The sequence below is a fragment of the Acomys russatus genome, chromosome 2 (genome assembly GCF_903995435.1).
Source record: "Acomys russatus chromosome 2, mAcoRus1.1, whole genome shotgun sequence".
NCBI lineage: Eukaryota > Metazoa > Chordata > Mammalia > Rodentia > Muridae > Acomys > Acomys russatus.
Genome location: NC_067138.1, coordinates 54,619,795 through 54,633,548, shown reverse-complemented (window position 1 = coordinate 54,633,548; position 13,754 = coordinate 54,619,795). Strand labels below are relative to the sequence as shown.

General features: G+C 44.5%; 2 protein-coding genes across 2 annotated transcripts in view; both read right to left on the bottom strand.

Moving 5' to 3' along the window:
- Window positions 1–436: 436 nt before the first annotated feature.
- Window positions 437–1,568, bottom strand: Lyrm2 (LYR motif containing 2). The gene is made up of 3 exons (XM_051161221.1): window positions 1,450–1,568; window positions 965–1,105; window positions 437–587 (listed from the first exon to the last, which is right to left on the bottom strand). Exons 1-3 carry the CDS (start codon window positions 1,492–1,494, stop codon window positions 507–509), a joined length of 267 nt encoding a protein of 88 aa, XP_051017178.1. The 5' UTR covers window positions 1,495–1,568; the 3' UTR covers window positions 437–506.
- A 7,870-nt stretch (window positions 1,569–9,438) lies between these two features.
- The window catches only part of Mdn1 (midasin AAA ATPase 1), a 127,424-nt gene continuing 123,108 nt past the window's right edge, over window positions 9,439–13,754 (bottom strand). The window contains exons 98-102 of the mRNA XM_051161188.1: window positions 12,841–12,914; window positions 12,263–12,377; window positions 11,675–11,738; window positions 10,194–10,336; window positions 9,439–9,643 (exon numbers count right to left, since the gene is read on the bottom strand). Of these exons, the coding sequence (XP_051017145.1) occupies window positions 9,455–9,643; window positions 10,194–10,336; window positions 11,675–11,738; window positions 12,263–12,377; window positions 12,841–12,914 (585 nt within the window). The 3' untranslated portion in view covers window positions 9,439–9,454. The remainder of the gene's footprint in view (window positions 9,644–10,193; window positions 10,337–11,674; window positions 11,739–12,262; window positions 12,378–12,840; window positions 12,915–13,754) is intronic.

The window sequence follows — 13,754 nt, the reverse complement described above, 5'->3', positions numbered from 1 at the left end:
CAGGAGGATCTCTGAGTTCAAGGCCAGCCCGGATCTACAAAGATCACAGTGATCTGCCTCCCAAGTGCTGGGATTAAAGGTGTGCACCGCCCAGCGCAATGTCACCTTTGTTATTTTTAATTACATTGCTCATACTTGTGGCTGTATGGAAGGACAACTCTCTGGACTGGCTTTATCCTTGCACTACATGGGTCAGGGATCAAACTCAGGTCCTTGGTAGCAAGAGCCTTAACCGCGGAGCCATCTTACCAGCCCCACCCTCACTGCCTTTTCAAGAACAGTCTGTTTTTTAAAGTGGCTGCCACGTTACCTTCACACAAGCCATGCATGTTTCCAAGCACTTGTCCTTACGTAAGTTCACCTTTTAATTACAGCCAGTGCGGTGGAAATGTTAACAGCTTGATTTGCATTCTCCATTACAGTGATCATCTTTCATTTTACTGGTGCTTCGTGACAGTGGCTTTGGGCCTGTGCAAAACACATGAGGATCTGAAAACATCTCTCAGTTAAGATTTGGCTAAAGCGAGTGTCCTTTCTAATTCCCTTAGCTGCATCTTGCCTTGAGTCATCATCATCCGGATTGTGTCCTGTGGAAGGAAGGGAATCACCAGGTTAACCACGGCACAGTTCTGTTATTTTATCTACTACATTCAAGAACTAACCGCAGTTGGTTACAGGTTGTGGCTGTGGGCTTACCATGCCCGAGGCTCCACGTTCAACCCCTACACCAAAAACCTTTATGCAAGAAAAAAAACAGTCGTGGGAAGTGAAAAGCCAGATGCTAGGCTACACTGTACGAAACCAGCTGCTGCTGCGTAACAATTTAAAAACACCAGCGGGAAGTCAGCAGTGATCGAAATTGAGCCACTTTAGTGGCATAGTCCAAGATGTTCGCTAAACTTTCACAAGTTCAAGAACACAACAGGACAAAGGAGCCGCGGCCCCAGTGTGGTCTCACTCTCACCTCTTCTGTGGCACTTTTGTTTCGTTTAAATTCTTCCCTGGCCCAGTCCTGAAGGTATTTTCGGTCAGCATCGCTTGGAACTTGCCTAATCACCCGCAAAATCTTTCTGTAGAGGAGGAGAACTTGCTGCCTTCTCAGGAACTGCTCAGGGAAGGAGAAATGCAAATTACAATCACATAGCCGCTGCCTCCCACTCGGCACCCAAACTGTAACCAGAGATGTCCCTTTGGTCCTCAATGCCAAACAGAGCGAGACAAAAATCAAGGTTCATCCCGGAGGTTTGCTTCGGGAGTGCACATTTATCACTCCCGCCCTCCGGAGGCTGAGGCTGCAAGCTGAGACCCGGGGTGGCGGGGGTGACCCACGCCTTGGGCCGAGTGCCTCAAAAGACGACGGAGTCAACCCTACACGAGCGGAGCCCCGGCCTAAATCAATGCAGTTAAGAATACGCCGGGGGCCTGCGGGGCTAGGAGAGCCGCGGATACCTGCTTCAGCGTCAGTGCCGCAGGAGGTAAGCGGGAAGCAGCCATGTTGCCTATGGAGGCAGCTGCCTGGTGCGCAAGAGCGGAAGTGGCCCGGGCTATCTGGACACGGAAGCGGAAGTAGGGGGGGTGGGCGAACCTGGTTCCTAGGAATCGAACGGGAGAGGCCGGGTTTCCCCTGGTATCTGTGGTTCTGGGCTGTGAACGTAAGGAACGTCACACAGGAGCTAGTAATTGTTTTACTAGAGGGGAGAAATTGTGTGCATTTTGAGCACCCTTGATGTGTATGGCTGAAAAGACCGACATTAAACTAGTAACTTCAATTTGAATCCTGCAAGCCTTGTCCTCCAGCAGGACCCTGCCTGCTCTGCTCTGTGAACTTCCCCTACTCATGGGGCCTCTCGCTTTTTTATCTTTGCCCTACACACCACACGCTCAGAACTCAGATTAGTGACTGCGAGATTATTTTCCAGGTAGTGCTGTTTCAAATCAACGTAGAGCCAAAAATACCCAGCTATGCAGCATTGAGCACCTGCTAAATGCCTTCACTCCTAACACACTTCCCAGCTGTGTTCTACCTCTCCACCCCCGACCCCCCCTCGCCATTATGGTTTCATCTCTGACCGGCACAGCGAAACAGCCTGTCACTCGCAGGTGTATCGTATGCACTGCTCAGAACAGCTCCAGACGCATAGAATTCTAATTTCCAGTGTTTACTTTCTCAGGCATTAAAAGCGATGCCTATCCCCGTGTGCTTTTTCAAATTTTCTCTAATGCAGGGTCTTGAGGATCGAGCTTGTATCATCAAGTATGGGGGCAAAGTATCCTTAATGTATGAGCCATCTCAGTGGCCTTTGGGTAATTTATATATACAGCTTTAACTCTACGTTAACATTTGTTTCTTTTGAAACTTTATGATTTCATCCTCTACTCAGAGGTGTTGTAAAATTGTATTATACTGACCAGTTTTCTTTAAATATGTTTACTCCATCTGAAAGTTATTATTTATATATGGATCTAAGTTCTTTCCCAGCGACTAGACTAAAAATTCATTTATTAAGTAATTCATACTGTTCCCTGGCCATCTTGGTAATCTTTTTGACTGCAGGGTCTTTTGCGATCGGAACAATCTGTTCAGGCTTGTTTTATCTTGGACTAGTATCGAGCTATAAATTTTGCCTTTTTGTTGTTGTCTGGCAGATCCAACAGTTTCTTGTTAGGATATATTTTTTACCCCCTATGACCCTTGGAAAGGCACTGAGCTGTTTCTCTCCACATCACCTGGAGATATTTATGGGAATTCTGAATTAGTGCTGGGTCTATAAATTGGGCACAGAGAACAGGTATTTTGTACATTCTTTTCTCTACAATCATACTAGCCCCAAGCAGTGTTGTCATATGGGCATATATCCCCTGTCTCAAAGATTTATATTTTGAGTCGAAAAACTTTAAAAGTCAATGCAGTGTTACTAAATTGACTGAAAAGGCTCTGCCTTAAATTATCTCTCATCTCCAAACCTCAGGGTACAGCGTTTTTAAAGACAAAAAACCATGGTGACATCACTGTCAGGTGTAAGTCAAGGAAACCTGGTCACATTTGTTTTGTCTATACAACCAGCAGATTTGGTTATGTATCTGAGCCATGGAAAGACCCAAATGTGCTGCCAAAGTGGACATGACTTTTCAAGGTGTTTAAGGGACTGAAAATGTGCCTGAGCAGATACATCAGGATAAGATCAGGACCAGAGGGCCTTACCTTAGTCACTTTTTAAATGTATTGCTTGTAAGAGCCAACTGGTATTTGAATATATAGTTAGGAATAACTCAATAAATAACTCAGAGTTTTTAATTTTAATTTTTAGTTTTTATTTATTTTTACAAAGCTATTACTTTTAGATACAGCCATTGGGGTAACCCTGTAGGGAACATCATGGCCAATATTACTCTTGAGTTCAACAGGAGGAAGGGGCTTCATGGTCCCCACTGTAGTCCCTGGAAGGTGAGGCTGGTCTGAGTGGATGGTCACAGTCTGAGCTTCTTCCTTCTCGGGTCGTGTTGTTTTCTTTACCTGGATATGGTGGGTCCATGGGACGACACCCGCCACTTAGTGTTTACATGACTGTCCATAGTCTAGCCATAGCTGACTGGCCCTGTGGCAAAGTCTCTATCTTATAGTATCTAAAACTCTCTTGGGAACTTTTTTTTGTTTTTGTTTTTCGAGAGGTTTCTGTGTAGTCTTGGCTGTCCTGGACTCACTTGTAGACCAGGCTGGCCTCAAACTCACTGAGATCTGCCTGCCTCTGCTTCCCAAGTGCTGGGAGTAAGGGCATTTAAAAAACCCTTTTTATCAAAAATATAACCTCATACTTTATTATCTTTATTAACATTTTAATCTTACCATTATTTTAAAGAATTTTTTCATTTCCTTAAAGAGTTGAATCCAAATTACATACATGGAATGTGGTGGTTTGAATAATGACCCACATAAACTCATATATTTGAACGCTTAGTCACCAGGGACTGGCACTACTTGAGGATTAGGTGTAGCCCTATTAGAGTAAGTGTGTCACTGGGGGGTGGGCTTTGAGGTTTCAAAAGCCCATGGTAGGCCCAGTGTTCTCTCTTCCTGCTGCCTCTACATCAGGATGTAGACCTCTCAGCTACTTCCTGTTTTGGAAACAATATCCCAACCCTTCCATCAGGAGCCAAATGCAGTGGTGAAAGCCTGCTAGCTCAGAGAAGGCACCTGGTTGACCTTCTGACTCAGCCAATGTCCCAGAAGGAAAAGTAGTTGGAAAAAGCCTTTCCTCCTTCTCCATGCTGTCTTAGATACCCTCAACTCAATGTCCCTCCTTTCTGTTTACTCCCCGACAGCTGGTTTCTTGCTCTGCCTCTTGATCTAGGCTGAACCACAAGAAGAAACAGGTTTGTTTGTTCGTTTTTCAGTTCACAATCTTGAGGTGCTCCTCCTAGCCTGCCTTCAGTGACTCAGCAATAGCAGCCACATCATCACCAGCCACTAAAAGCAAAATCTCTTTAAGAGGCCCCCACCAGCCAGGTGGTGCCGGCGAATGCCTTTAATCCCAGCACTTGGGAGATGCATTGCTGTGAGTTTGAGGCCAGCCTGGTCTACAAAGTTAGTCCAGGACAGCCATGCTACACAGAGAAACAGGTCTCGAAAAACAAAACAAAAAAGGTTCCCACCACCTTGTCCTGCTGTCTCTCTCTTGCTGTCTCCCCACAACCCCCCCCCCCCCCCACCACCTCTCGTCCTTTCAACTCCTCCAATAAATCTCTCGAGTGAGATCCGCTGCATGGTGTGATCTGTGAGAGCACCATCTGCCAGAGTACTTCCACAGCAAACCCGTAACATTCGTGTTTTGTGACTTGGCTAGACATCCTGGTACCTGCACAATACTCCCTGGGGAGAGGGGCCCTAAGCTATACTAGGACTGTATCGTTTATGTCTGGCCCACCTGCAACAGACTCACCTTATGGCTCACTGGTTGCTAGGTACCCCATCTAAGAGGGATGGTAAGTTTCCCCTTTTGTCAGTGTCAGTGCTTCCATGGATTCAGGGGAGTGACTGTTGAGCATCCAGTATACCACTGGTATTTTTGGAGGTAGAGGTGCCCCCAGCCAGTTTTTTTTTTTTTTAAGATTTATTTATGATTTATACAGTAGTCTGCCCACATACCAGAAGAGAGGGCCCAGATGGCATTATAGATGGCGGTGAGCCACCATGTGATTGCTGGGAATTGAACTCAGGGACCTTTGGAAGAATAGTCAGTGCTCTTAACCTCCGAGCCATCTCTCCAGCCCCCCAGCCAGTTTTTAAGGCTACAGTTGACCCTTTCCCTTGAGTGAAGTTTCTCTGCTTTTTTTTTTTTTGGCGTGTAGGGGTGGGGTGGTTCTCAGCCCTAACCCCTGTCTAGTGTAGTGACAATCCATTGATCAGCTTGATTTCCTTGTTTGGTCCCCAAGTCCTGGGGACACCTTGGGCTTCAGACCTTGGACTGTCCCCTCTTCCTTACCCACAGGCCTCTACCTGGCACCCAACTTAAGGGCCTCTAAATTTATCTGCTTCTGCAGTCAAACCTGGCCTCAATACCCTTACATAATCAATTAAAATGGCTGTCCAGCAGCCTCTACAACTACTGCCAACAATCGGGGAAATGGAGAGAAATTCCCCATTCCCTATTTTTTTTCTCTGAACCATGCCCTGCTTGTTTTTGTCTGGTCTCCCACACACACTGCCTTTAAATTATGGTTGACGGTTGTTTGTTCCAAAGTGGGAGCAGGAGACCCAGCAGGCAGGACACAAAAGAACAAAATAAGCCGCTGCAGCACGCACACACCCAGCACAACCCTGCTGTCACCTGCAGCATCCCCGCTGGACCAAGTCTCTGAAGGTGTGTATGGATTATATGCGAACCTGATTCCAAATCTAGAGTCTGAGTCTTCAACTGTTGCTTCCATCTGGCCAGCTGTGCCCTCCATGCAATTCCTGTGCTTGTCTGGCTAGCGCAGCCTGTGTCTGAGCCTCTGGCCTGCTGTACTCTGGTGGACACGTCTTCTCTCCTGCTCTCTCCCTCCATCCCCCCCAGGAACTGCAGCCTGGATTCTCTCCCTCTGCTCTGACTTACTATACCTGTATGGGTCTCTCCACTAAAGATACTTACTGGTTCTTCTATCCTGTACTTTCCTGGCTCCAGCCTGAGATATTTCTATGATTTCTCTCTGTGCTGCTTTAAAAAAAAAAAAAAAAAAAAAAAAAATCTAAGATGATGCTGGAAACTTTTTTTTTCCAGGATCTGCTAGTTGCTTCTTAGATATGGTTAAAAGATCTATAAAATTTGTAACAAAATTTGGCTTTAAACTTATCACAAAAGGCTTATAATTTAAAAAAAAATATGGGTGTATATGTGATTCCACTCGTTTAGGATATATACATGTAACTTGGATCAATTCTTAGTCATTAAAAAAAATACAGATCTACTAAGAAAACATGTTGTTTGTTTCTAAGACAGGGTTTCTCTGTGTAGCCTTGGCTGTCCTGGACTTGCTTTGTAGACAAGGATCTCAAACTCAGTGATCCGCCTGCCCCTGCCTCCCACAGTGCTGGGATTAAAGGCGTGTGCCACCACACCGGGCTTGAAAACATTTTTTTTTCTTTTTTAAAAAAAGATTTATTTATTATGTATACAGTGTTCTGCCTGCATGTAGACTGCAGGTCAGAAGAGGGCATCAGATCTCATTATAGATTATTTTGAGCCACCGTGTGGTTGCTGGGAATTGAACTTCTAGAAGAGCAGTCAATGCTCTTAACCTCTAAGCCATAAACCACAACAATGTGGCTCTCTTCTGTCTTGGCTGATGACCCCATAAAGATGTAAGCAGCCTGTGGCTGGTAGACATGTTTACTAAAGTTAAAGAGTACATACCAATGTGACTTCACCACAGGTGACTATGTGGCATAGAACAATTGCAAAACTTCTTAGTCCTAGTGAGCTGTTTATAATGATCTCCTTTTTAGACTAAGGAAGCAATACCAAGTCTCCAATATTTAGTATTAGTGTGGATTTTTGTACGATAAAAATTTAAGGTTGTATTTGCTACAACATACTGTATATGTGATTCACCTCTTATATAGAATCTATTGTATATGATGATAAAAAACTTAAGCTTATAGGTCTACTCGGACTAACAAAAGCTGGTTTAAGATATGTCTTTACTAAGAGTGCTGAGAAGGAACAGTGTATTTGAAATCTGTTACCCAAGTGCAGCTCTAGTGGACATGTGAGTAGAGTCACTGTCAGGTAACGGGATGACGATACTTGGTGGTGGTCTCATGAGAGTATACTAACCTTATAGTTGTTTAAGTGTCAGACTGTGCTTATACAATGACAACATCTTGTCATTATGCAACCCATGACTACTTGAGAACACCAGAGACCAGCCCTGCTGCACCTGCAGAGTCTTACTGCTCTTTTGATATTATGTAATCCTGGGACTCAAGAGTTCACCTGTCTCTGCCTTTCAAGCCCTGGGGCTAGGCGGCGGCGGAGACCTGGGATAAAAGGGCGCACGTATTATACCGCCACGCCCACCTTCACAGGGTGCTCTGATTAGATGATTTTGAGACTATGGCAACAGGAAGGTTATCTGAACAAGATTATTATGATAGCATGCCAACTGTGCTGCTTGTCCCTTAAGAGCACTGGCTGTTCTTCCAGAGGTCCTGACTTCAATTCCCAGCAACCACATGGTGGCTCACAACCATCTGTAATGTGATCTGACGCCCTCTTCTGGCCTGCAGGCATACATGCTAGCAGAGCACTCAGACATAAAATAGGTAAATAAGTATTAAAAAAAAAAAAAAAAAAAAAAAATCCTTGGGGCTGGAGAGATGGCTTAGAGGTTTAAGAGCACTGGCTGTTCTTCCAAAGGTCCTGACTTCAATTTCCAGCAACCTCATGGTAGCTCACAGCCATCTATCTGGTTGCCCTCTTCTGGCATGCAGGTGTACATGCAGGCAGAACACTGAATACATAATAAATAAATCATAAAAACAAAACCAAACCAGCAACAATGAGAAAGCACTTAGGTATCTGGCGGCTGGGTCGCTGGGGCTATTGCGGCAGAGACTAAAAGCTCATCAATTCCCCTTTCATGTAACAACCCAAGCTGATCAGAATTCTGTCCCAAACCTCAGGGGCTACCCAGTGGGCTAGATTAGAACTGCAGTCAATGCAACATGGGACAAGAGTTATGTCATAGAGCAGAACTGTTACAGCACACTGTGTGGTTCTGCAAACTCAATCTTTTCCTTCTGCTGCAAAGCCTGCATGCCTGCAGCTCACAGCCACAGAACTGGACAGTAAGGCAGGAACCCTTACCATATTAAGCTACAAGGCTGTGGGCTAGTGTGGTCTGATTAACAGATAGGAGCAAGTTCCAAACACACTCTTTACAATCCTGTCATAATCCTCACACTCCAGTAAGGTCAATAAAAGAAGCCAGGCGTGGTGATGCAGGCCTGTGATCCCAGCACTCAAGAGAGGCAGAGGTAGGTGGATCTCTGTAAGTTCCAGGCCAGCCTGGTCTACAGAGTGAGTTCCAGGATAGCCAGGGATATACAGAGAAACCTTGTCTATAAACAAACACAAAAACCCCCAAATCACCAAAGATTAACAATTCTTTAATAGTTTTTAGAATATAAGCTGCATAGCGTTTTTGAATAAAAAATAATATAACTTTAAGTACATGCTTTAGGACACTTTGATGACCACAACATGAGGGCGGCACACTTCACAGTGTAATCTGCAAACAGACATCGAAACAGCTGTACAGCACAATGCCTACAAACAACATTTAAATAGAACACAGCACATGATTTCAAGTATTCAAACACTGCTTTCTGGCCAAGTAAAACTGACCTCACTCCAAGCAAACAAAACCTAACACTACTGTGCTTGTGTGAGTGAGGGGAGATGGAGCTGTTCAGTTCTTGTGGACACAGCATTCTTTTATTCCTTTCCACGATGAGGCTGGCTCAGGGTAGCTTTGAAAGCAGTACGAGGAATAATTCTTCCTCTTAACACTGGGGATGGGGGTGGCTAGAGAAATAAATTACAGCAAAGGACTATGGCAGTCAGAGAATGAAACAGGGAGAATCACCTTCTATTATTGCATAGTCTCCTGAGGCAGCCACTGTGGAGGGCACAGCACGCTGCTTCATTGTTGTGTGTAGCTCTGTGATCGTCTTTACTGATTGCTTTATGAAAGCATCCCATCTAGTCGGGAGCCCTGCACCGCTGTGAAAGGCCTGCACCAGCACAGCAGGGAGCCCGAGAGCTCACACCAAGCTCTGCTGTGCTGTAAATACAAATATTTAGTGCAATAAAAATTACATTAAAAAAGAATCAGGTCCAAGATGAAGTGGTATCAGAGCACTGAGCTCACAGACAGTTGTCTAAAAGAGCTGCTGTACACAGCCTGCTCTGCTCTATGAGTGGTCAGAGGCTGTCACCAGCTCAAACCACTGCCTGAGGGCATCGCTGAGGGTCTCTGGAAGTGCATTCACATCCCGAAGAATGGTGTAAAACGGGAACGGGAACTCCTCCATGTAGGATCGGATCTCGGGCATCTCTCCCGGCCCTTTAAATATTGGTACTTTAATGTCCAAGATAGAATCCTGTTAACAAAAGACATTTTAAAAGAAAAAGGGAAATTAAGTCAGATCCTAGACTAGCTTACTAGTGACCTTGTTAGTTGTGAACTTTTATTCCTCCATAAGAGAATGTTCATGAAGAAGGTGGCTTTTTCTGAGTGCCCCTTCTAGGACAAGGAGCAGTTCAAAAAGAGGAACAAATCAGAAAGTCTGCTGTCCCTGCAACAGTGTCTCTACACTCTATGGAGAAATCTACACCTATCTTTCCAGCCAGGATCAGTGCAACCTGCAGGGATGGTATGGGAAAGGCTGGTCTCTACGTAAAGGAGCTCAGGGCCCACTCTGACAATGGCTCTCCTTTTCATAGAGGGAAGCTATATTCCATGGGAGGGCTTTTTGAGTCTCTGAATCTCTGCTCTCCTACTCATGACTTTCTGTGTTGGGAAGAATGCTTTTCCCATTGCAGGGCTGTGTGAATAAAGAACTGCACAGAGCACCAGTGTCTCAGGACGACAGAGATGCGGCCATACAAGGTGATTCATCTGCAGAATTGTAGCTTTTGGTGCTCACTCACCCGAGAACTGGGATTATCCAACACAACAAAAATGACGAAGATGTTGGCATTCTGGGCAGCCTGGACTGCTGCCAGGACCCTGTCTTTGCCTTCGAGGAAAAGGCCTCGTCCATCAGAAACTATGAGGAGTAGCTGCGCAGTCTCTGCAGAAGCCGTACATTAGAGGAGGAAGAGAAAGAACAAGACTCATTTTTAACAATTGGAAACCACCTGTGGGCTCTCTAGAGATGGACTGGAATTGCCACATTCTGCACATGAACAGAGAGCCTATGATCAGACCCATTACTCAGGAGAGACAAGACACTCAATTGGTCAGCACAGCAAATGGAAGGTCCAATTTAGATAAACTCCGACTGTGAAGCAATTGACGTTAAAAGTAAAGCATGTGTGGGACCCCAGGAGGCTCAGCAGATAAAGGCATCTGCTGTCTAACTGACAACATAAGCTGACTCCTTGAGACTCACGTGTCGGAAGGCAAGAGTTGACTCCACAGATTGTTCTATGACCTTCTGTGGACTCCAACAACCACAGAGATAAGGAGGCTAGCAAAGGCGATAAAATGAGAGGCAGGTGAGGTAGGCACATGTCTTTAATCCCAGCACTAGGGAGGCAGAGGCAGGCGGATCACTGTGAGCTCAAGGTCAGACTCGTCTACAAAGTGAATCCAGGACAGCTAAGGCTACACAGAGAAACCCTGTCTCAAAAAAACCAACCCCCCAAAACAAACAAACAAAAACCTCTGAACTTAATCTACTTTATATCTAGTGCCTTTATCAATTATAAGCCTTGAAAATGAGTTCAGAATAAATAATGAATAAACAATTGTATCTTTTTTACATTTTTTCCTATAGAGAGTATTTTAGGGTCTGGAAAGATGGTTCAGTGGTTAAGAGCACTGTCTGCTCTTCCAAAGGACCCAGGTTCAATTCCCAGCACCCATATGGTAGCTCACAACTGTGTGTAATTCCAGTTCCAAGGGATCTAACACCCCCACACCAATGCACATAAAATAAGATAAATTATTTTTAAGAAGAGCTTTACAAAAAGAATATTTTAATCTTCATGTTTTTTCCTATAGAAAATATTTTTTTTAAAAGGTGATGGGGGGCTCGAGGGACTTGGAAGGTGACTCCTTTGGTAAAATGCTTCCTATGCAAGCATGAGGAGTTGACCTAAGACACTCAGCAACCACATTTGGTCAGACGCATGCCTGCAATCCCAGTGTTGGGAGACAGAAGGAAACCTGGGGTTTCATGGCCAGTCTAGCTGTAAGTTCAGTGAAAGATTCTTTCTCAAAAATAAACAGATGAACAAGCACATAAATGGAGCAATTGAGGAAGACTTCCACCGCCAACCTCGGGCTTCTCTGCACACACATATCTGCACACATACACGCTCACAAATTAGAACGCGCAGAGACACGGAAAAAAACGTAAAGATAGAGAAGCAATCTGTTACCAAAGAGGAAGACTGTGGCTCACCTGGATTGACGTTCTGGGATAGCTTCTGTGCAGCTACAAACATTTTGGCCACAGATTCTAGAAACTAAACAGAACCAACACAGATTATTTCTACTTAAGACCCCATTCATAACTACAGAGACCTGAGGCTTCTGACCTATGGTCTGTCTTTGTACTGTGCAGCACTGACACGCTCAAGTACAGACAGGACTGTCACTGGCTAGTGGCTCTATTAGTGTTGTACAAGTCACTCCAAAGAAGAGAGGATGACAACATGAGCAAAAATGAAGGCAGATTGAGATCAAGAGCTAAGAGCAGGAAAGCCTCTTGTTCCATGTTCCTCAGGGAATCTCTAGCTTTACTTCCCATAGCTTTGTCTTTAGGCTTAACAGGAGAGAGACTAGGCCCAAAGCCACCTGACCAGTGGGATACTAGACAAATAACTTTGGTTTTCAAACATCAAATGTTCAACTCTGCTAAAGTTAATGATCTTTGAGGCCTCTTGGCCTCCAAGTGCGGGGGGTGTGGGGGGGGGGGGGTCCTAGCAGTTACTGTCCCTTAGCATAAGCTTTAGACTGGTGCAAAGCACATCTGCACTTCTCAGCGTACCTGAGCGATCTTAGTCTTCCTTTGCTGGAATTTGCAGAGCCGTAAAATCTGAGACCCTGAAGAATCATTAAACTGCTCGTGGAATGGATGCAATAGCTTTACTGACTCTCCAAAGCTTGGAATGAAAAACCAGACACAACATGATTTTTTTTCAGTCATGTGATCAAAACAGTAAAGGTTGGAAACAGGAGTCCACATCTTTAATCCCAGCAACTCAGGAGGCAGAGGCAGGCTGCCTCTGGAGCTGGAGGCCAGTTTGGTCTACAAAGCAAGTTCCAGGACAGCCAGGGCTACACATAAGATACAGTGCCTTGAAAAACAAAACCCCCAAAAGTTACAGAGGATGGAGAGATGGCCAGCGGTTAAGAGCATCTCTTCCAGAGGACCCAGGTTCGGATCCTACCAACCATGTGGTGGCCTACAACTATCTGTAACTCCAGTTCCAGGGGATCGAACACCATTTATGGCCTCCAAGAGTATTTATTGTACACATATGGTGCCCAGATACACAAAAAAGCAAAACACCCATATATATAAAGTTAAAAAAAAAAAAAAAAAGTTTTAAAAGGCAACATTACCTGCACACTGCGATCTGACCCACTTCCAGGAGGGCTAAAGCATTACCAATCACAGCCAGTGACTCAAATGCAAGCTATGAAGAAGAAAGATGAGATTAAGGCATCAAAACTCCTCCAAACCAATTTGCTTAAGACTTCACAGAAAACATTATTTTTTGTATGGCAAGCATGTGAACAATAGTACCAAAATGTCATATAACCAGCTCAGGTTGCAGTGCCCCCAGACTGTCCTCTGTGCTTTAAGCAGAGCCTACATAAAATCTTTTATACGTAACTAAACTTTAACAGTTTGAACTCATGTCCTAAGAGTCAGACTACAGGACAGAGTGAGAAAACTTTATTAGCAGGATTTTTCAGATTTCTGAGTCCCCATTCTGTCATGCAGAGGGTCTTTCTCTGTGTGCAGGTTTCCTCACCCCCAATAAATGCCTTCCTTCAACTGCTGGTTCTGTCTGCAATGCCTGATTTATCTGTTACCATCTGTTGCCCTTGAGATCTTTCCTGCCTTTTACTTCTCTGACAGAGACAGTGAACCCGATCAAGAGCCCCAGAGTGTAGCCCTGCGAACACTTGGGGTCTTCAAGTGCTGGGGAAGAATGAATTTGAAAAGGGAGAGAGGCATATTGTATTTTTCTAAGTGTTCTGAAGAACCCAAAATTTTCCTACTTACTATTTTTCTTTCCCTGAGTGGAAAGGGAAAATATGTGCTTTCTGTTTTTCTTTTGTGCTTTACTGCTCAAAGATTCTATTCAATTTAAAGATAGGCCCAAAGAAACTAAGTATCAAGTCAGCTAGAAAACCTGAAATCCCTTAAAACAAAATTATTAATATTTTGGATATAACACTCCTGTACACTTAACTAAGTAAAATTCTAGCCCATGAAATAAGGAATAAGAAGGAAACTGTTACTCATT